At 51.4% G+C, this 21,732-nt stretch overlaps 1 protein-coding gene across 1 annotated transcript; it reads left to right on the top strand.

Annotated features, from left to right (window-relative positions):
- The first annotated feature begins 4,047 nt into the window (after positions 1 to 4,047).
- Positions 4,048 to 21,151, top strand: LOC120866604. The gene is made up of 5 exons (XM_040244407.1): positions 4,048 to 4,272; positions 13,199 to 13,389; positions 19,291 to 19,424; positions 20,568 to 20,748; positions 21,039 to 21,151. Exons 1-5 carry the CDS (start codon positions 4,205 to 4,207, stop codon positions 21,149 to 21,151), a joined length of 687 nt encoding a protein of 228 aa, XP_040100341.1. The 5' UTR covers positions 4,048 to 4,204.
- Positions 21,152 to 21,732: the final 581 nt, after the last annotated feature.

Here is a 21,732-nt window from a genome sequence, read left to right as displayed (position 1 = left end):
TTCCCCCTTCTAGACAGGATCACTCAGAAAAAAAGTGCCGATTACTCAGGTCGCCTTCGATCCTTCCGAATCCCGTCAGCACCAGGATATTCACTGGAGTCCTGGATGCTCCAATTTTCCCCCCAAATTGCTGGCTTCTCTGGTTCTCAGGTGAGGCTGTCTCAGTGTTATCAATGACAGGCTTCCCCTTTCAGGAAGATCCAGGAAAACCATCATTACTTTATTTGAACTCTGTTTCCTTTTGAAGGCCGGGTTGGAGATTTTATGATACACTTTTTATAAGAAGAATCATTTGGGTATGATCACTAACAAAAAAAAAGAATGTCCCACCAAAATTGCTCCCCCCACTGCCACAAAGCCTTTTCTCAGTAAAATAAACACATCCGTGGCTCCCTGTCTTCCTTCCGTGTTTACCAATAACATTCACTAAGAATATCGTACAGAATTCATTTTCAGTTCAAGTCTATTAGACTTGTAGCTTCACTGTGGTTCAGATGGGAAGAATCTGCCTGAAATGCAGAAGACCTGGTTTCCATCCCTGGGTCAGGAAGATCCCCTGGAGAAGGAAATGGCAGCCCGCCCCAGTATTCTTGCCTGAGAAATCGCAAGAACAGAGGAGCCTGGCGGGCTACAGCCAGTCAAAGACTCAGACACACACACACACACACACACACACACACAAGGTCTACGGAGGCCTAGTTTTGGAGCTAGCACACGGATGCTTCCACATTAGACTTCAACAGCGAAGGAAAGTTTGTCTTTTGTGACTGGAAAAATCATCTAAGCCGTGCTTCTGTCCTCATATGTTTGCATTTAAAGTTTCTATGGTTTCCATGGAAACTACACAGAGACTTTTAAAGAAGAAATTCAAGAAAAGCCGTTCCTTCCACGTGTCCCGTTACATGAGGCAAGTCCCTGACTTCAGACCATAAGGCACAACGCCTGGAGCAGGGTTGGAATGTGGCACATTTGGCCGAATAATAAACGGCGAGTAGAATCATCCGGGCACCTGGTGAAGTGGATGGAGTGTCACATCCTCCAAAAGCCGTTGGTTAGGCCTCTTCTTCCACGCGTGTGTGAAGCAATTTCAGTCAGAGAGAACAGGTTCTTCAAATAGTGATACCTTGGGAATCGGTTCTAATGAATAAAGATAATAACATCGCGTGAAATGATTGATCATCTAAGGTTTTTGCTCAGCTGATAAGCTGTGTCCGACTCTTTGTGGCCCCACGGACCACAGCACACCAGGCTTCCCGGTCCATCACCAACTCCCGGAGCTTGCTCAAACTCATGTCCATAGAGTCGGTGATGCCATCCAACCATCTCATCCTCTGTCGCCCCCTTCTCCTCCTGCCTTCAATCTTTTCCAGCATCAGGGTCTTCTCCAATGAGTCAGCTCTTCACATCAGGTGGCCACAGTATTGGAACTTCAGCTTCAGCATCAGTCCTTCCAATGAATATTCAGGGTTGATTTTCTTTAGGATGGACTGGTTTGATCTCCTCACAGTCCAAGAGACTCTCAAGAGTCTTCTCCAGCACTACAATTTAAAAGCATCAATTCTTTGGTACTCAGCCTTTATACAAATAGGTATTTTTTAATAAAAGAAAAGATTTCCTGTTTTACTTTAAGTCTCTCTCTCATTCCCTCTTTTCTCTTTTTTAAAACAGAAGATGAAGGGAACCTCAGCTTTTCTCCATCTACAAAATTGTAACTGGAGCAGGGGCTATATCTTGCTTCCTCCTCATCCCTCAGTCCAGGTAAAATCCTGGTTCTCAATAAATGTTTATTCCATAAAAGAATTGTTTCACTGCTTGAGCCTCCACGTACCAGAGGGACACATTCTGATTTTGCTCCTCTCTGAAATGCTTGGGTTCTTGATGGGATGTTTTCTTCCCTCTCTAAGGCTCTCTGATTCTGACTCCACGGATAACCAGCATCGGCAACATAGCGTCAAAATAGGTTGAACCCTGTGCAATTTACAACATTTGATTGGCTCACAAAAGCAGTCATTTCAGAGAGATTAAAAGCCAATAGAATTATGACATAGAATTTCTTAAAGTGTGGTTTTAACGTCCGTCTGTTACAAACTTATCAAGTGATCAAAAAATAACAATGATGTTGGATATTGGAACAGCCTGATTAAGACACTGTATGAAATTCACACATTCAGAAATTTATCTCAACTCTTTTAATCTGGATTCTTATCAAGACTTTGAGAAATATTTCTAAAAATTGAGCACTCACTAGGCCATAGAGGACATCTTAACAGGTACCAAAGAACTGGTAAAAACATATATACTATATTCTCTGACCATAGTATGATAAAATAAGGACTCAATTTTAAAAATAGTCAAAGTACTTTTGTATATTTAGAAATTTTAAAAGGTACCACATCTTGTGTATATGGGCCAAAGAAGAAATCATGCTAGAAATTAGAAATAATGCCAGGCTCAGCCTGGACGGGAGGGGAATTTGGGGGAGAAGGGATACATGGGTGTGGCTTAGTCCCTCCGCTGTCCACCTGAAACTGTCAGAACACTGTGAATCAACTGCACCCCAGCAGAAAATAAAAGGCTTAAATTAGAAAAAAGAAATAGCGTCAAGTTGCTTTGTCCTGGCCTGATTTTTCCCATTTTATTCAGGATGGTTTACCATCTGATGTCACTAGTAATGGAGAAGGCGATGGCAGCCCACTCCAGTGCTCTTGCCTGGAAAATCCCATGGACGAAGGAGCCTGGTGGGCTGCAGTCCATGGGGTCGCCAAGAGTCAGACACGACTGAGCGACTTCCCTTTCGCTTTTTACTTTCATGCATTGGAGAAGGAAATGGCAACCCAGTCTAGTGTTGCCTGGAGAATCCCAGGGACGGGGGAGCCTGGTGGGCTGCCGTCTATGGGGTCACACAGAGTCGGACACGACTGAAGTGACTTAGTAGCAGCAGCAGCAGTCACTAGTAAAGCTAACAGAGCAGGCCTCAGGAACAAAAAAAAAGTCTGGTTTTTAGTGGGAAAAACCATAAAGTCTTAATGAGATGGCTTATTTTTTAATAGCTTATTCATTTCACTCGTTTGTCCATAGATTCTGTGTCTAGATTTTTATTCGGATGATAAAGAATCCGCCTGCAATGCAGGAAACCCAGGTTTGATCGCTGGGTCGGGAAGATCCCCTGAAGAAGGAAACGGCAACCCACTCTAGGATTCTTGCCTGGAGAATTTCACGGACAGAGGAGCCCAGCGGGCAACAGTCCATGGGGGTTGCAGAGAGTCAGACGGGACTGAGCAACTGATGCTAACGTTTCCTGCACTTGACTCGCCAGGGCTCGAGTCGGAACAGTCGCTTCCAGCACATGGAAAAGTCAGCCCATTCCTGTGTGGCTCCAAGGCTGCCTCCATCCAAGGCTCTTCTGGAAGGACCTGCAAACTGTGGACAGTGGAGGGACACCCCTGTGAATATGAGAGACAAACAGATGGCATCTCACGATACCAGCACGCTCCACTTACAACAGGGTTCCCGATGACAGCACCCATCTACGAGAGCCTGCTAGGCCGAGGGGATGGGCTCCCCAGGAGGCTCAGTGGGAGAGAACCCACCTGCCAATGCAGGAGACTCGGGTTCAATCCCTGGTCTGGGAAGAGCCCCCGGAGAAGGGAATGGCAGCCCACCACAGCGTTCTTGCCTGGAGAATCCTTGGACAGAGGAGGCAGGCAGGCAATAGTCCATGGGGTTGCAAAGAGCTGTGTGTGACCTGAGCAGATCTGATCATGTCTCTTTTCAGTTCCAAGTCAACAAAAACACAGGAATAAGGCATCGTTCAGAACAGCCAATGCGTCCCAGTCACAGCTACACACACCAGAGCAGGGGATGTATTTTGCTTCCTGCTCATCCCTCAGTCGGAGTAAAACCCTTCCCCACCATCACGTGCTTGAGTGCACAAGGGAGGGAAAAGCCACGCCGAGGTCAGCAGAGCTAAAATCTCTTCTTCAGGACTCCAGCTCCAAACGGCTTAGGAATTCCATGGGCAACATCACAATGTCAACATTCCAAGGAAGTCCAGAGCCCCCGGAATCAAGGGCTAGGATACCAGAGAAAGGATGGCACGCGATCCCCGTGAATCCTGGGATCTGGTGTAAGGGCAAAGGCTAAGAAGCCGGAAGTGAAGAGAGAAATTCCGTCCACACTACTGAATCTGAACACCATCCGAAGAATGTCTCGTTTCAGTAACCGGAAGGCCTACCAGGTCAGCAGAAGCTTGATGTCATATGACGACATCAGGTAAATATCCATCCCTTTCTTCCTTTATGTCCCTGGAGACCCGCTCTGGGTGTCGGTAGCCGAGCTGTCCTTAAGCAGAGGGTTTAAAAAAGCTCACAGCTGCTACGGTAGTCCTTTCAGTTCAGTTCAGTCGCTCAGTCGTGTCTGACTCTTTGCAACCCCATGGGCTGCAGCACACCAGGCCTCCCTGTCCATCACCAACTCCTTATCATGTCCATCGAGTCGGTGACCCCATCCAGCCATCTCATCCTCTGTCGTCCCCTTCTCCTCCTGCCCTCAATCTTTCCCAGCATCAGGGTCTTTTCAAATGAATCAGCTCTTCACATCAGGTGGGCAAAGTATTGGAGTTTCAGCTTCAGCATCAGTCCCTTCAATGAACATTCAGGACTGATTTCCTTTAGGATGGACTGGCTGGATCTCCTTGCAGTCCAAGGGACTCTCAAGAGTCTTCTCCAACACCACAGTTCAAAAGCATCAATTCTTCAGCACTCAGCTTTCTTTATAGTCCAACTCTCACATCCACACATGACTACTGGTAAAACCATAGCCTTGACTAGACGGACCTTTGTTGGCAAAGTAATGTCTCTGCTTTTAATATGCTGCCTAGGTTGGTCATAACTTTCCTTCCAAGGAGTAAGCGTCTTTTAATTCCATGGCTGCAGTCACCATTTGCAGTGATCTTGGAGCCCAAAAAATAAACTCTGACACTTGTCCCACTGTTTCCCCATCTATTTTCCATGAAGTGATGGGACCAGACGCCATGATCTTTGTTTTCTGAATGTTGAGCTTTAAGCCAGCTTTTTCACTCTCCTCTTTCACCTTCACCAAGAGGCTCTTTGGTTCTTCTTCACTTTCTGCCATAAGGGTGGTGTCCTTTAACAACATAAATAAGAAAACCGTTTCTCTCTTTTTTTTTTTTAAGTGGATGTCTTTGGGGTACGGTAGAGGGGATGTGGACATTTTTCTTTCCGTATTAATTTTGTTTAAATTTATTAGAGTAAAATTAACTAAGTAAAAGTCGTTGCAGTAGGTGAAATGCATTCAGCACCACTAATCTGACTAGCCGTGGCTCCAAGGCCACAAGTGAAAAGTGAAAGTGAAGTCGCTCAGTCGAGTCCAACTCTCTGGACCCCGCAGACAAGTCTCCTCTGCCCATGGGATTCTCCAGGCAAGAACACTGGGGTGGGTTGCCATTTCCTCGTCCAAGGGATCTTCCCGACCCAGGGATCAAACCTGGGTCTCCCGCATTGCAGGCAGACGCTTTACCCTCTGAGCCACCTCGTAAAGCATCCCTCTTGTAAGAAAGGCTCGGAGAGGGCTTCGGAGTTTACCCAGAGCACAGTGGAGTGGAGAAAACGAAGTCGTTCGCCACCAGTGTCTTGCTCTGGAGTTCCTGGTCCTCCTGATGGCCGAGAAAAATCAAAACTGCCCGTGAAGGGGAACTTACTCTGATCCTGTTTGAAGCATTTCACCTTGAGGTGAACTCAGCTTCCTTTGGGGGCATGAAGAGTCAGCTCGAAAGCTTTTCTCCCTCGAGGGGTCACTCCTCCCGCCCCTTCCCAACACGGAGCCGAGTGCAGGGCGGGTGCAAGGCCGGGCTGGGTCCTTGGCGGCGGGCGGCGCTCTCAGCGCCTGGGCGGGGCTCACTCAGCTGCAGGGCTGGCCGGGGTCGTCGGCCGGGGTCCTCGGCCGCGGGCGGTGAGCTCTCAGCGCCTGGGCGGGGCTCATCGGGTGCAGCTGCTCTCACTGCCCTTGGGGCGCCCTGCTGGCCTCTGCCAAAGCCCGAGGTCCCCGCAGCCCTCAGACCACCCGGTCCCTCTGCAGGGCGGGCCTCTGACCACAGGGCTGGGCCAGGACCAAGCGCTCAGCACCCCGGCGACCTCTCGGCAGGGCCAGAAGGGTCCCAGCCTTCTACCTCCTGCAACCAGGCAGACACAGGGGGCCCGGGGTGGACCACCCTGTGCAGACTCTCCCGAGTCTGACGCCCCATCATCCCGCCCGGTTTGGTTAAACCAGGTGGAGTCAGGGAGGAGATGCCTGGAGGAGGAAGCGGTGTCTTCTCTGGGACCAAGCCGGGTTAGCATCCTAGCTCTCTTCCCTCCCAGACAAGCCCCGAGTGGGGGTGGCCTCCACTTCCTCTTCCTGTGGGATGGGCACTTCCCCAAAGCCATTTCTTCCAGCTGCTCTGCACTATGGCTTTCTTAAAACTTATTTTTTCATTGGAATATAATTGCTTTACAATCCTGCGTTAGTTTCTACTGTACAATAGTGTGAATCAGCCATAGGTATACGCTAATCCCCTCCGTGTTGACCCTCCCTGATCAGGGAAACCCTTAGGCATTTAGAAAACCCTTTCTCTCTTCACAAAGCCAGGTTTCTACCTAGCTGTGGATTCCTTGCAAACGGGAGATGAGGACTTTAAAATGACTTCACTCTCTCTGCTTTCTGCTTCAATAACCCTAATTGTCTCCAGTTCAGTAGAAGCTGCATCAGCTGATGGCTTGCTAGAGGTAGGATAAATCTAAGCGGCTTTACAACGTTATGGGAGCCCCACGGGGAGCGGGAGGAAGGAACGCGTAGCTGAGGCTGGTAACCCCGTAAGCGTCACCACCCGGAGATTCGAGGCCCGACAGTCCGAAGGCAGGCTCACCAAACCCAGACACACAAAGTGTGGAAAGAGAGCAGGTAACCTTTAGTTCAGCTTCCCGGGTGGGTCAGTGGTAACGAACTCACCTGTCAATGCAAGGGACACAGGAGATGAGTTAAACGGGGGTTTGATCCCTGGGTCAGGAAGATCCCCTGGAAGAGGGCACAGCACCCCACTCCCTGGAGGATCCCATGGACAGAGGAGCCTGGCAGGCTATGGCCTATAGGGTTGCAAAGAATCAGATGTGACTGAAGCACGCGTGCAGCCTTCAGCTGAGATCTCAGTACACTCAAGACAGCCTCCCAGGGAGGAGCCAGCCCAAGGAATGAGTACTGCCATCACTTTCCTCCTTCTTTTCATCCCCCGCTGAGCATCCCGTCCGCCTAAACTAACTGGACGCCAGAGGCAAGGGGTCCCCTGAGAGAATCCAACTGGCAGCTCCACGATGGGGAAGGATGGGCAGTGGGTGGGCTGGACGAGAACCAGTCTAAAAGCTTTTCCTGAAACAGCAAGGGGAAGGGATCAAGTACAAGTGGGTGAAGGAGATAATCTTAGGTATTTTTCAGAGAGATGACCTCCTTAGAACATATGCCTGTCCCAGCCATAGCTCCGTTCCTGCCAGTGTCTAAGTGTCTGCTGCGCCCATCCAAGTATGGATTTCAGCCAGATGCCCGCTGACCTGTGAAGTGCTCTGGTGAGGATAACCGTAGCTGGCCCAAAGGGTTTCCCGCGTGCCAAGCACTGTGGGAAAACTTACTATTTCCTCCTCAAAGAAACTTCAGGGGTGAAACTTATTATTAGCAGCTCCATTTTACAGATGGGGAAACCGAAACTAAGAATTAGAAAATTCGTCCAAGGTGCTACGAGCTGGTCCACAGTCCATATGAGATAAAAGGCCAGGCTCTCCAAGATGGGTGGGCTTCCCAGGTGGCTCAGCAGTAAAGAATCCACCTATAATGTGGGAGACACAGATTCTCTCCCTGGGTCGGGAAGATCCCCTGGAGAAGGAAATGGCAACCCACGCCTGTATTCTTGCCTGGAGAATCCCACGGACAGCGGAGCCTGGTGGGCTACAGTCCACGGGGTCACAAAGAGTTGGACACGACTAAGCAACTAAACAAGAACAACTCCAAGACCGGCAGGGAACCAGGCAGGACACACGGGGCCTGGACACCAGCTTCTGGATCATCGCGCCGGTCGCCAGCTGCAGTGGGGGGCCCCAGGCCACCAGATGGCTTTTCAAGAGCAGCTTGTAATCCATGTTGCACAGGAAAGTTCCCACTTCTGTGCAGTTTACATTTTTTGTTCAAATTGATTTAAAGTATACAATCAGGAGGTCCAGTCTGCAAACCTCTGCTCGACTGTAACAGAGAAAACCCACCCAGGACCCCTGCACCTCCCCCGCAACAGACACACAACTGCAATGCTTGTCAACAGCCTTTCAGGAGCCGCAAACCAGGAACATTTGTTCCCTGTCCAATAGGCAACCATTGCGTTTGCAAGTTTGATAATAAAAATGTGATAGACAGTTTGTGGTGACCAGTATGAACTGTCTCATGCTAAGAAGGTTACACGTGTCATTTCCTTTTGTCTTCACAACTACTCTGCAGCTTACATATATCTCATTATTCATGTCTTCCAGAGAAAAACAGAGTTCAACGATATTTTCAGAAATACTGTATGATATCACTTATATGTGGAATCTAAAAAGTACAACAAACTAGCAAATATAACAATGAAGAAGCAGGCTCACATATGTAGAGAACAAGTCAGTGGTTACCAGCTGGTAGAGGCAGGGAGAGGTGAGATGGGGTGGGGACTAAGGGGTACAAACTATTAGATATAAAATAAGCTACAAGGAAAAAATAATAAAAGAAGATACAAACATATACTGTACAACAGGGGAATATAGCCAATATTTTGCATCACTCTTAATGGAGTATATCCCTTAAAACTGTGAATCACGGCCTAGTACACCTGTAATGAGAAGGCAATGGCAGCCCACTCCAGTACTCCTGCCTGAAGAATCCCAGGGACGGAAGAGCCTGGTGGGCTGCAGTCCATGGGTTGCCAAGAGTCAGACACGACTGAGCGACTTCACTTTCACTTTTCACTTGCACCCATTGGAAAAGGAAATGGCAACCCACTCCAGTGTTCTTGCCTGGAGAATCCCAGGGGCGGCGGAGCCTGGTGGGCGGCCGTCTATGGGGTCGCACAGAGTCGGGCACGACTGAAGAGACTCAGCAGCACATCTCTAATTTGCACAATATCGTACAGCACTTATGGGGCTTCCCAGGTGGCTCAGCGGTGAAGAATCTGCCTGCCAGCGCAGGAGACGTGAACTAGATCCATGGGTCAGGAAGATCCCCCGGAGAAGGAATGCTTATCACAATCCTCAAGTCTTAAACTAGATGACTGTAGAGCTAAGGACTCGACTGAAGCTCTCTGACTCCCCAAAATTAAGCTTCTTGTACCAAAAGTAGAAGACTTTCCCCTGCATGGCTCCGAGATTCTAGGCACACACACCAGAAATCCGCTGGGACAAGTTTTTCTTCCAAGTGGGTCACCAGCGATAACCGCAAGTGAATGCATTTTGCAATGCAGGCTGCTCACTAATCATTCAAACATCACGCTCGCTAAGAGCACCATGGACACCTTCAGAACCAAACAGAAAGGGAGATAAGCAAAGCAGAGCACGGAACGGCCTGGTCTCAGACGCCAGCAGGCTGGGGGAAAAACAAACAGAATCTGCTGAAAATTACTAGGAAGGCAGAGACCTACTGAAGAAATGTTAAGGGGAGCCTCTGTACTTTTTTTGGCTTTTTCAATCCCTGATGTACAGAGAAAATGTCATTTTTAAAGAGTAGCTTTTAAAAATGGGTTCCACTTGCTGGAACTGAAAGGACAGCATTGAATAAGTAGCGTGGATCACCCCTGCTGGGTTTCCCTGTGGCTCAGATGGTAACGAATCCGCCTGCAATAGGGGATACACTGGTTCGATCCCTGCGCTGGGAAGAGCCCCCGGAGGAGGAAATAGCACCCCACTCCAGTGTTCTTGCCTGGGAAATCCCACGGACAGAGGAGCCCGGGGGGCTACAGTCTACGGGGTCGCAAAGAGTCAGACACGACTGACAGCCTAGTTTCTCTCTGCATGGCTTGTTCTTAACCAATTTGTTCTGGGGGGACACACTGCCTCACGCAGGATCTTAGCTCTCCAACCAGGGGTCGAACCTGAGCCCTCTGCAGTGGAAATGCAGTCCCAACCACGGGACCGCAAGAGAAGGGCCTGAATGTCTCACTCTTATCATTCAGGCCTCAGATCCAAATTCTCTTGCCCAAAGAGGTAGACCAGTCCATTCAGAAGGTTGTCGCTGTTCAGTCGCTCGGTTGTGTCTCTTTGCAAGCCCGTGGACGGCGGCATGCCAGGCCTCCCTGTCCCTCACCATCTCCTGGAGTTTGACCCAGTTGGTGCCCGTTGAGTCGGTGATGCCTTCCAGCCATCCCAGCCCCTGCAGCCTCTTTTCCTTTTGCCTCCAATTCCCCAGCAATTCGGAGGTGGCCCTCACAATGACTGTCTCTCCCCCTTGTTAGTTTCCCTTCCGGCACTTTTCACAAAGGACACCCACTCCCTTTAGATATTCACTCACTGAGGCTCTTGTCCCCACTCCACCCTAACACCCAACACAGCACCTGCAACACCACAGGGAGCAGAAAACAAGGGCTGGTAAACAGAGCCCCAGGCCCCGTCCTGTGGCGCCGGCAAAGCGCAGACTCACAGCGGAGGGAGCGCCTCGAGTGAGAAAGCAGAGAGCCAGCTCCACCTATAAAAACATGCTTTCAGTTAAGATCACAGGAGATAGCTCCTAACTGGTTATGCTGAGCTGGGGAGTGAGATGCAAAGAAAATAAACACATTTAATTGAAAACAGATGCAGAGCAGTCCGTCCCCCATGGGTGACTTGACGGAGGCCCTCAGACTACTCTTCTCGCCAACATTTTACGAGCATAATTTTATATGCCAGAATACGTTCTCACGAGGGGACATCTCTGCCCCCCAGCAGTCACTCAATGGTCAATCCATCTTGGCAAGGAGTCCTGAGGGTCCATGCTTATTTGCATTTCTGCCCAGGTCTGGTAACTGGTACTGCCCAGCTCCGACTTCATAAATAAGAATCGTAACAGAGGGACACGGCCTAAGATCCTTGAATAGGGCACGAGAGACACTATAATAGCATCTTTATTGAGTGTTGATTTCCTCCTTGTGCCAAAACACGCCTCTGGGTGATCGGTTCAAATGATACAACTTGCTAGCAAAGCTGGAGGTTTCTGGCGATCAGACACAGAGCAGATGTCCCCTGAGTCCAAGAATGTTGTTTTTCTAAACAACTGCCCAGCAACTCACAACTGCGGCACACAAACTGCTGGAGCTGCATCTTTGCAGAGGAGCCCAACGAGCGCACAGGGGCTTCAGAAACCAAGTTTAAATGCATCAAAGAAAAGCCGCACGCTTTTTTAAGGTTTGGAGAAAATTCCAGGTGCCCGTCCAACCTCAGGGAGGACAGTTCGATGCCTGGTGTTAACCCAGGGCTCCCAGAGGGACACAGTAGTATCTAAATCTTAACATTCTCTTCTAATTATCATATCCAGGCCGTTGGGTTTCAGATGCAGCTCCTCTGGCTCTCAGGGAAGAACTTAAGCTCGCCAGAGATGTTACCACTTAGTGCTTCTTCAGATGCTAACCACAAAATGCAAACACAAAATCATGTCCTCTTTTCTGAGCCTTTAGTGTAGCTGGACACTCTTGATGAATCTCGGGTCGACCTTCATTGGTACAAGCAGCACCCTGACTCTCTGCTCCTGACCCACTCTGGGTGTCACTGTGGATCTGAGGTGTCTTAATCATGCCTCCCACTCTCTCTTCCACATAGTTCATATTTTTGATCTACTGTCTTTTATTCTCCTCAACCTTTACCCTATATTTTGTCCTCTACCCGTCCATCCACCCACCCACCCATCCACCCACTCACCCATCCATCTATCACTCCATCCATCCACCCACCCAGGCATCCACCCATTCACCCACCCATCTACCCATCCGTCCATCCTTCCATCCACCCACCCACCCACCCATCCACCCACTCACCCATCCATCTATCCCTCCGTCCATCCACCCACCCAGGCATCCACCCATTCACCCACCCATCTACCCATCCGTCCATCCGCCCACATGAACCGAGCGTCGGTCTCTCACCAGATACAGTGCTACGTGCTGGGGACACACTGGTGAACAAGAGAGAGTCTAAGCCCTCGTGGAACATAAAACCTAATAGTGGAGACAGGCACGAAGACGGACCATCTATTGCCCTTGCGGTCATTACTAGAATGGAGATGCTTAAAGGGGGCTGGGGACCAGAGGGAGGGCAGGTCTATACGGATGGGCGGGAGGCGTCATGGACCACTCCATGGAGGACTGACAGGGAGGAGTCCCCAGGAGGGTGGGAGCACAAACGAGGAAAGGGAGACAGTGTGGCATTCCAGGCAGAGTGAGAAGCACAGCCCGAGGCACAGAGACCCGGGCCCTGGATGCCCAGCGCTGGGGGCGCGGAGGGGCGGGGAGGAAGCGGGCAGGGCTGAGTCAGGACGCTCCCGGTGGGTCCTGCCAAGAGGGGTGCCTTGGAGGTTTGAGGGTGACCCGAAAATTGTGTTTGATACTCCCCCCAAATAACCTTCTTTTCAACTGGTCTGCCTGCAATGCGGGTTGGATCCCTGGATCAGAAAGATCCACTGGAGAAGGAAATGGCACTCCAGTGTTCTTGCCTGGGAAATCCCATGGACAGAGGAGCCTGGCGGGTGTAGCCCATGGGGTCGCGAAGAGTCAGACACGATTGAATAACTAGATAACAGCAAATATTAAGTTTACCCCATAAAAAAGAAATACTAGCTCTTAAAAGTGTCCTGACTTGTAAGAACTTTTCTTCCATTCATATACATGGATGTGTATAGATATGTATGTGCACACATGCACACATACACACACACAAGCACGCACACACTTGCTCTCTGATCGCCCTGCTACTTGGGCATTGGACACTCATCTCTCCCTCTACTATACGCAAGGATAAGGGATCGCATCCATCCATTTTCTCTCCAGTTTACATTCTTTTTCCTGAAGTTAGGCTCTCCGTTCACCGCTTTCCACTTAAGCCCGCAGGCCAGGCCCCACGTTCGGGGGCAGTTGACGCCCTCAGAGCATCGGCGCTGATGGGGGTTTTGTGTTTAGAGCACCCCGTGAGAAGAGAAAGGAGAAGAAGGAAGCCCTGTCTGAAGAGCAGCCCCGGCCCCTGGGTCAGAGGCTGCCAAAGGGGGAAGGGGCCCAGGTCACGGGCAACAAGGCCAGGGACGTGGGCGACGACAAGGCTGCGGAGGACGGCGCTTCTCTCGGCAAGAGAGAGTCCCGGAAGGAAGCCAGGGGTAAGGCCAGCCATCCTGGGGAACCTGCGGGCTTTCTTTCATTTCAGGAACTGGGGCTCGGGGGCTCGGGCGGAGCTGATGGGATGGGACCCAAGGGATGGAAGCTTATAAAATGCAAGTCTGCAGAGCTACCGTGCTCAGGGCTTAGCGTCCGACCCCAAGGCTCTCACTTCTGCATTCAAGTCAAACCCAGGGCTGGGCAAAAGCGGACTGCTCCCAGGGACACCAACAGCCAGGCGGGGCAGGGGGCTCAGCAGCCACAGATTGCAGGTGCCTCACCCTCAGGGAGAGAGTCTGCTTCTGGCCAACGACACACAAGCCCTCCCCAGACACACTGCCTTCATGTCTGGGAACTGGGCTTTTCCCGCAAAGCAGAGACCGAGCCGGGCACGCCTCATTCAGGAAGGAAGAGGTCAGCTGCCAACGAGGCATCTCTTCGAGAATGGGGGGCAGACGCACATCCCTGGTGGTCCAGCGGAGAAGCAACCAGGTTGCAAAGCAGGGGACTCAGGTTCCACTCGCCGCAGGGCCACCAAGCCTGCCCACAGCGGAGAAGATGCCCCAGGATGCAACGGAGACCCGACACAGCCTAACTTCTAAAAACAGGGAGAATGGGGACGCGTCCCCTAGTGCCAGCGGCAGACACCAGAGCGGGGCCGCGGTCGGGAGCGGGAGCTCAGAAGAGAGAGGAAGACAGAACGGCAAGGCATCTCCGAGTTTCCATCTCCTGCTGTAGCCAAAGAGGCCGAGCCTTCTGCAGAGATGTCCCCGCGAAGCTTCTGCTCAGCGTGCCTCCTGGATGCAGGAGAGAAAAGCAGGGGGTGTTTCTAAGGTGAAAAGCTATCCTCAGGCCTCACTTACTGACTGGATGGTGCAATCCTTTTTGATCATTAACTCAGAGCTGTCACTTACACCAAGTCCCAAACAGAGTGACAAATTCCAGTTGCCAGAGCCAGGGTTACATAAATCCTCCTGACTGCCTCCTGTTCCCGCTGTCACACAGAATCTGATTCTGTTCACACAGAATCAGGAAGGGCTCAGTGATGCAGACCTGGCTCGCCTTTTGCAAATCAGTTTCTAGTCCCTGAAAGTCTTCTTGGATTCGGTCACGTGGAAGCCAGTGAAAACTGTGAAGAAGCGAACCAGATAAAACTGAGCTTGGAAAGCTTTCGCAAGCTTTGCCAAGTCTGGTCCTGCTCCCCAGCACTGAAACTAGTCCTTAAGAAGCTTTGTGAGGGGACTTCCCTGTGGCCCAGTGGCTAAGGCTCTATGCTCCCAATGCAGGGGGCCTGGATTCAATCCCTGGTCAGGGAACTAAGATCCTGCATGCCACAGCTAGGACCTGGAGCCACCAAATAAACAAATAAAAACAACATTTAAAAAAAAGGGAGACTTGTGGGAAAGGGAAAGAGGAGAAATACAGCAAAAGTAGGAGAGAGGAGACAACTTATCTTAGGATTTTAACAGCTTCAACCTTGAAGCAAAGCAAGTGCAAACTCCTCATCTCCAGCGGAATTCAGGATGAGTGTCAACGTCAAAGGCACAGGAGACAGACATCTGGCTCCTCCTGCCTCTCAGCTCAGACGCCTTCCGAGGGTCTGCACACGAGCCCACAGCGTCCCAGACCCCTGCACGCAGCCGAGTCGATTCTCCCCGGGCTTCCAACCTCCTCATTCACCTTCCCCCCGAGCTCTGCGTCGAGATCAAAGCCTCGGTGTCGTGCATCACTCACACGCACGCTCCGCTGCGGGGACTCGAGGGAGCGTGTAGGGCGCAAAAGTGGGTTCATTCTGTCATTCACTATCTGGTGAGCATCCACTCTGCTCCAGACACTGTTTCAGAGGCTGAAAACACCTCAGTGAATGAAAACCAGAGGAGATCGTCCACAACACAAATGCAGAAATCATTCAGATGAGAGACGAGGGTAGCACGGACCTGAGTGGAAACAGTATCAGAAAGGTCCCCCTCTGAAACACGCGGTGCTCCAGGAAGAAGTTCACATGGAAGCCCACATGTGTTGGGCTTCCCTGGCGGTTCAGATGGTAAAGAATCTGCCTGCAGTGCAGGAGACCTGGGTTCAATCCCTGGGTCAGGAAGATCCCCTGAAGAAGGGAAGGGCAAACCCACTCCAGCATTCCTGCCTGGGAAATCCCACGGACAGAGGAGCCTGGCGGGCTACAGTCCATTAGGTCATGAAGAGTTGGACATGGCTGAATGACTACCCCTTTCACTTTCACATGTGTTAAATCTTATTGTATGTGCCTAGATGCTCTGTTGATAGACTGACAATACATCCATGATTAACGACATAAAATGTATAATTTATACTTTATCACTAAAAAAGGCTTCCCAAGTGGTAAAGAATCCACCTGCCAGTGCAGGAGAGGCGGGAGGCGTGAGCTCAGTCCCTGGGTCAGGAAGGTCCCTGGAGGAGAAAATGGCAACCGATTCCAGTATTCCTGCTGGGAAAATCTCATGGACAGAGGAGCCTGGGGGGCTACAGGGGGTCACAAAGAGTTGGACACGACTAACCAACTGAGCATATCATTAAAATGACACAGTGATGCAGAGAATGCATTTATGGACCATATTCTGTTCTCCAACTCGTCTCCAGCCTCCCAGAGCAGTGTGGGCAGAGGGAGAATTTGAACGCCACCTTTATCTACACAGGGTCCCATCTGGGCCGAATCAGCGACCCCAAGAAGGTCCGGGCTTAGACCCCGAGGGGCCGGCGGAAGCTTTGGAGGCGTCGTGGGAGCCTGCCGTTCAGACTCCGCTCCGTGGGAGCCGGGCCGTGTCTTACTTTCCTCCCACTTGACAGGACTTTCTTCCATTTGGGGTTTTTTACCCACTTCTGTCCCTGGAAGGCTCCGGAAATTACACAGCAAGTTTTCCACCAGATGCTCCTACAGAGGCCGACAGTCCCTCACAGCTGCCCGGCTGCCCTCCCCACATGTCGCAAGCCTGACGTGGCGCAGAGGAAGGGAGACTCGAGCCCACAGCCCTGCCGCCTGCGGAATGCCCGGCTCCAAAGCCAGGCTGCCTGTCACAGCTTGGGGAGGCGCCTCTAAACTGCCAGGGGTTCCACCAGGCTAGAGACCCTGGCAGGAAATACCCAGACGTGTAAGATGTCAGGGTGGAGTGGTGAGGAGGGGGAGACGGAGAAACGTTCCAGAAGAAATGGGCTTGCTTGGAAAAGTGTGGTTTCCGCAGCGATTTTTGGAACCTCAGTGCAGAGAATAGCGGGAGCGGCTGCATTTGGGGAACCGGCAGGCGCTCCCAGCCCCGGAGTCACGTGCGGCATGAAATCTGAACCACAGCCCTTGCGTTCGACCGCCTCTGCTCGGGGGTATCTGAGATCTGGAAGACTGCAGGTCAAAGGAGCGCTTGCTCCAGCATGTCAGGGTCAGGGGAACACGACCCCCCGGGCCAGCACCGCACAGTCTGGCCAACGTGCTCGAGACCAGAAGGCTGAGCAGAGCGTGGCTCGGTCTTCTCGGAGAAGAGCAGACGGCTGAACAAGAAAGGAGAGCAGAGAGCAAAGGCTCAGAGAGGGCGAAGGTCCGCCCCTCACACGTGGCTTCGTTCACTTCACCCTACATCCTGGTGCCTGGCTCTTCTTGGGCAAAATGGAGCTCACTGTACTCAGCTTGCGAAGTCACTTCAGTCGTGCCCAATTCTTTGCGACCCTATGGACCATAGCCCTCCAGGCTCCTCTGTCCATGGGATCCTCCAGGCAAGAATACTGGAGTGGGTTTCCATTCCCTTCTCCAGGGGATCTTCCCCATCCAGGGACCAAACTCAGCTCTCCTGCACTGCAGGCAGCTTCTTCACTATCTGAGCCACCAGGATGGGACCATATGTGGACGAGACTGGCGTTCAGATTCTCCCTCTGCCCACACTGCTCTCAGAGGCTGGAGGCGAGTGGAACAGAACGTGGTCCATAAACGCATTCTCTGCAGTAGTATTTTTTTAAAACCAAGCCTCATCCAAGCTCGCCTCCCTGAAGCTTCCTTCCATCCACAGGGTCTGGTCAGACGAGCTTGACCCTTCTTCGTGGCATCCTGCCATGACTGCATGTCCCCCGCCTGACTCACTCATCTTCCATCTAGCCAGTCCCTCTCCTTGCAGTCACGCCCCAAAGAACAAAGAGCGTTGCAGGGTTTCCACACCATTGTCACCACTCTCCTCTGAAGGAGCCACCCTGGGTCCAGGTGCCTTTGAGTTGAGTTCAAGGGGTCACCTGTGATGAGATAAAGAAGAGACAGCTGGGTCCATCTCCTTCTTGTTCCAGACTCTTTGTCTGCTGATGCAGGCGGGGGCCTTGCAGACAGGTTCTCGGTCATTCGGTCATGTCCAACTCTGCAACCCGTGAACTGTAGCCTGCCAGGCTCCTCTGTCCATGGGACTTTCCAGGCAAGAATCCTGAAGTGGGTAGCCATTTCCTTCTTCAATCCACTCACACAGTTCAGTTCAGTCACTCAGTCATGTCTGACTCTTTGTGAACCCCATGGACGGCAGCACGCCAGGCCTCCCTGTCCATCAGCAACTCCTGAAGCTTGCACAAACTCATGTCTATCGAGTCAGTGATGCCATCCAACCATCTCATCCTCTGTCGTCCCCTTCTCCTCCCACCTTCAATCTTTCCCAGCATCAGGGTCTTTTCCAATGAGTCAGTTCTTTGCATCAGGTGGCCAAAGTATTGGAGCTTCAGCTTCAGCATCAGTCCTTCCAATGAATATTCAGGACTGATTTCCTTTAGGATGGACTGGTTGGATCTCCTTGCACTCCAAGGGACTCTCAAGAGTCTTCTCCACACCACCATTCAAAAGCATCAATTCTTTGGTGCTCAACTTTCTTTATGGTCCAACTCTCACATCCATACATGATTACTGGAAAAACCATAGCTTTGACTATATGGACCTTTGTTGGCAAAGTAATGTCTCTGCTTTTTAATATGCTGTCTAGGTTGGCCATAGCTTTTCTTCCAAGGAGCAAACGTCTTTTAACTTCACGGCTGCAGTCACCCTCTGCAGTGATTTTGGAGCCCAAGGAAATAGTCTCTCACTGTCTCCACTGTTTCCCCATCTATTTGCGATGAATGGTGGGACCTGATGCCATGACCTTAGTCTCCTGAAAGTTGGGTTTTAAGGCTCACGGCGGGCAGCAAATTTGTCCTGCCACCTATTTTCCTAAAGCTTGCAAACTAGGAAGTGTTTTCCTGTTTTTAACTGGTTGACGGAGAAATCAAAAGAAGACTATTTGGTGACACAGAAGAATGACCCACAAGTCAAAATGTCGTGCCCACGAATAAAGTTTTACTGGGACACACTCAGCCACACCCACTCATTTGCATATTTGCATACTGTCTGTGGCTACTCTGGTGCTGTGATAGATGAGATGGCCCACAAAGACTTAAACGTTTATTATCAGGCCATCGGCAGAGAAAGTCCTCCAACCTCCACACTCAAGTCAAAGAATAATCCTGCACAAAGGCAGAAAAGTGTGAGGCTTACTTAAGTCACCCTTTAATAAACCAAATTAAATGACATGTCAGAGCCCCTAAGAACCTTCTCTACTCAGTTAAACCCCCAGAGCAAGAATCAACTCAACCTGTGTGGCCTCAACTCACGAACAACGAACGTGGCCTGAGACACATCCACCAAGCTGGTCACATTCCAGAAAAGCAAATCGGAACATCGTCACAAGGGTTCCGTGGGTCTCCTAACAAGTGCCTTCATTCTGGGCCCTGGGGTGAGGGTCTGCCTCTTTCTCAGCCGCACAAGCCTCTTCCTTGTTATGCTGGGGTCAAACACAGACAGATCAGCCCTGGTCATGGTGGGAAGGAAGGGGTGCAGTGCCAGGGTCCTCCACGGTGCCCTTTCTCTCCTCATCCCCCAGGAACAGACTGGAAGCTGCCAGTTCCCCTGGGACCTGTTTATCCACCTTTGGTCTCGAGTCTGAGCTCCGTGAAAGCCCTGGGACGAAGCTGGGAACTGACTCCTCCGACAGCGAACAGGTTCCGGATACACAACGTGAGTCTCCTGAGAGTCCCTTGCCTCCTTCGTCCTTTGCAGGCTGAACAGTGAGAACGGCCCCGTCCAGGGGTGAGCTGAGCAGAGCGCTGAGGCCAATGCAAACCAGAGGAGCAGGAGCGGCGGTGTCTACCCCTCCCCCACATCCCTGTCCAGCCCTGACACCTGGTGAGACCAGGGCGGGGGGAAGGGAGCCCCGAGTGCAGGTCCTAGCGCCCCCAGCATGACTCTCATCGGGGGTCCCCACAGAGAGAAAAGAAACCCCTCAGAACTGGGCAGTCTCCTGATGGGCCTAAAGGTCCCTTCCATGTCAGGCCTGCTCTGGTCCTCCCCTCGCCGAAGCAAACTTACGGTTACCAAAGGGAGAACACTGGCCGGCGGAGATAAAATGGGAGCCGGGAGGGGCACTCACACTGCTATACGCGAGAGCGATGACCCAGGGCCTCCTGCGCAGCACAGGGAACTCTGCTCCAGAGTCTGTGATAAACTATGGGGGAGGAATATGAAACGAAGAAAGCTTACGTGTTACGGAGGGCTTCTCCGGTGGCTCAGATGGTAAAAAAAATCTCCCTGCAATGCGGGAGACCTGGGTTCAATCCCTGGGTCAGGAAGATCCCCTGGGTTGGGAAGATCCCTTGGAGGAGAAAATGGCAACTGACTCCAGTATTCTTGCCTGGAAAATCCCATGGACAGAGGAGCCTGGTGGGCTGCAGTCTGTAGGCTTGAAAAGAGTCGGACACAACTGAGCTACTAACACTTACATGTAACTGAATCAATTTGCCGTACACCTGAATCTAAGACAACATCGTAAATCAACTACACCCCAGATAAAATTTTAAAATAATAGTAATCTGCCACAAAGGTGGGTGACGAGTCAAGGTCCCATAGAGAGAGCTCATGCCCTGGCCCTCTGGCCACTGACCCACTGACCCAGCGACACATGGGGGGTTAGGGTTGGTGTGTGTGGGGGGTTGCCCCTTTGATCTGCATCCCGGGGCTACAGAAAATGAAGAGAGGTACCCCGAAGCCCAACTCATGCACGAGAGGCGTGAACGAGAGCTGCCCCTTCTAAAAAGCCCCCGCCTGGTCTCGCTGTGAGCCCGAGGCACTCAGGAACCTTCATTTCTTGGGCTCCTTGCACAGGTGCACACGGCCCACCTGCCCCAGCAGGGCCCCTTCCAGAACTTCACGGAGATGAAGGCGGAGAAAAGGCTGGCCAGCCGCAAGGAGCGTCGCAGCCGCTTTGGAGACATCAACACTCACAAGTGCTATCAGTTTGGACAGATTTTCTGCCCTTTCCAGGCCCTCGCCACCACGGTGAGCAAGCTTTTCTTCCGCACAGGGTTTTAACATCTTTTAGTGAGAACCGGGACAAAGCCCAGGGCTTCCTTTCTTTGGAGGGGATTCATTAGTCAGTTCTGACCACAAAGCAAATTACCCTGAAGCTCAGTGCTTACGGTGGCAAGCATCTGTTTCTCCCTCGCCAGCTTACAGAGACATACATTCATTCCACTTTTGCTTGCTGCACGCCCACAGGGAAGAAAGAGTAAGAATTGAGAATAATCCTAACTGTCACAAGAGACTAAATCCAGTCTACCTACAGGTCTGCAACCCCAGATTTAGGGAAAGAGCTGAAGGCAGGTGGCCACAGTTGTGTTCAGCAACACAGCCGTTTCCAGAAGAGGAAGAGGTCTGGGGAGAGGGGAATCTTTTGTGATAAAGGATGATGGTTTTGGTTCCTTCTTCCTCACCTGTCACCTTCAGGACCCAGGTCAACTCAAGTCAGACTGTTCCGGGAGGCAGGCCCTTGGGACTCTCACTGTTACGTCTTTGTGGTACTTCCTAGAGCTGCAGTCTTGCCATTCTAAAATCTGAGTATACATACGAATCGCTTGGGGGACGTCCCTGGTGGCTCAGAAGTAAAGAATCCGCCTGCCAGTCCAGGACACACAGAGACGTGGGTTCAGTCCCTGGGTCAGGAAGATTCCCTGGAGAAGGAACTGGCAACCCACTCCGTTATTTTTGCCTGGATGATCCCGTGGATAGAGGAGTCTGGCGGGCAACGGTGCATTGGGTTGCGAAGAGTCAGACTTGACTTCAGGGCTAAAACAACAGAATGGATCACTTGGGAAGCGTGATACTCATGCAGTTCCCTGAGGCTTGCGGTCATTACCATGCAGGGCGTCCTGGGGGTCTTGGGTGGGGCCTCAGAATTTCCCTTTTTGATGAGTTCTCTGTGCTCCTTGTGTATCATCACTCAGCAGGACTTCCCATCCTGGCTCACTCCATCAGTGCCCCTAGGGCTGAA

This window comes from Oryx dammah, unplaced genomic scaffold (genome assembly GCF_014754425.2).
Source record: "Oryx dammah isolate SB20612 unplaced genomic scaffold, SCBI_Odam_1.1 HiC_scaffold_8, whole genome shotgun sequence".
Taxonomy (NCBI): domain Eukaryota; kingdom Metazoa; phylum Chordata; class Mammalia; order Artiodactyla; family Bovidae; genus Oryx; species Oryx dammah.
This window is presented reverse-complemented; position numbering and strand designations above follow the sequence as displayed.

Bases quoted from the DNA above. Each gene is read 5' to 3' on its own strand.
- LOC120866604 (XM_040244407.1), top strand. From the start codon at position 4,205: ATGTCTCGTTTCAGTAACCGGAAGGCCTACCAGGTCAGCAGAAGCTTG. The intron at 4,273-13,198 runs GTAAATATCCAT...TTTTGTGTTTAG, and splicing joins ATGTCATATGACGACATCAG to AGCACCCCGTGAGAAGAGAA. The intron at 13,390-19,290 runs GTAAGGCCAGCC...CTCATCCCCCAG, and splicing joins GTCCCGGAAGGAAGCCAGGG to GAACAGACTGGAAGCTGCCA.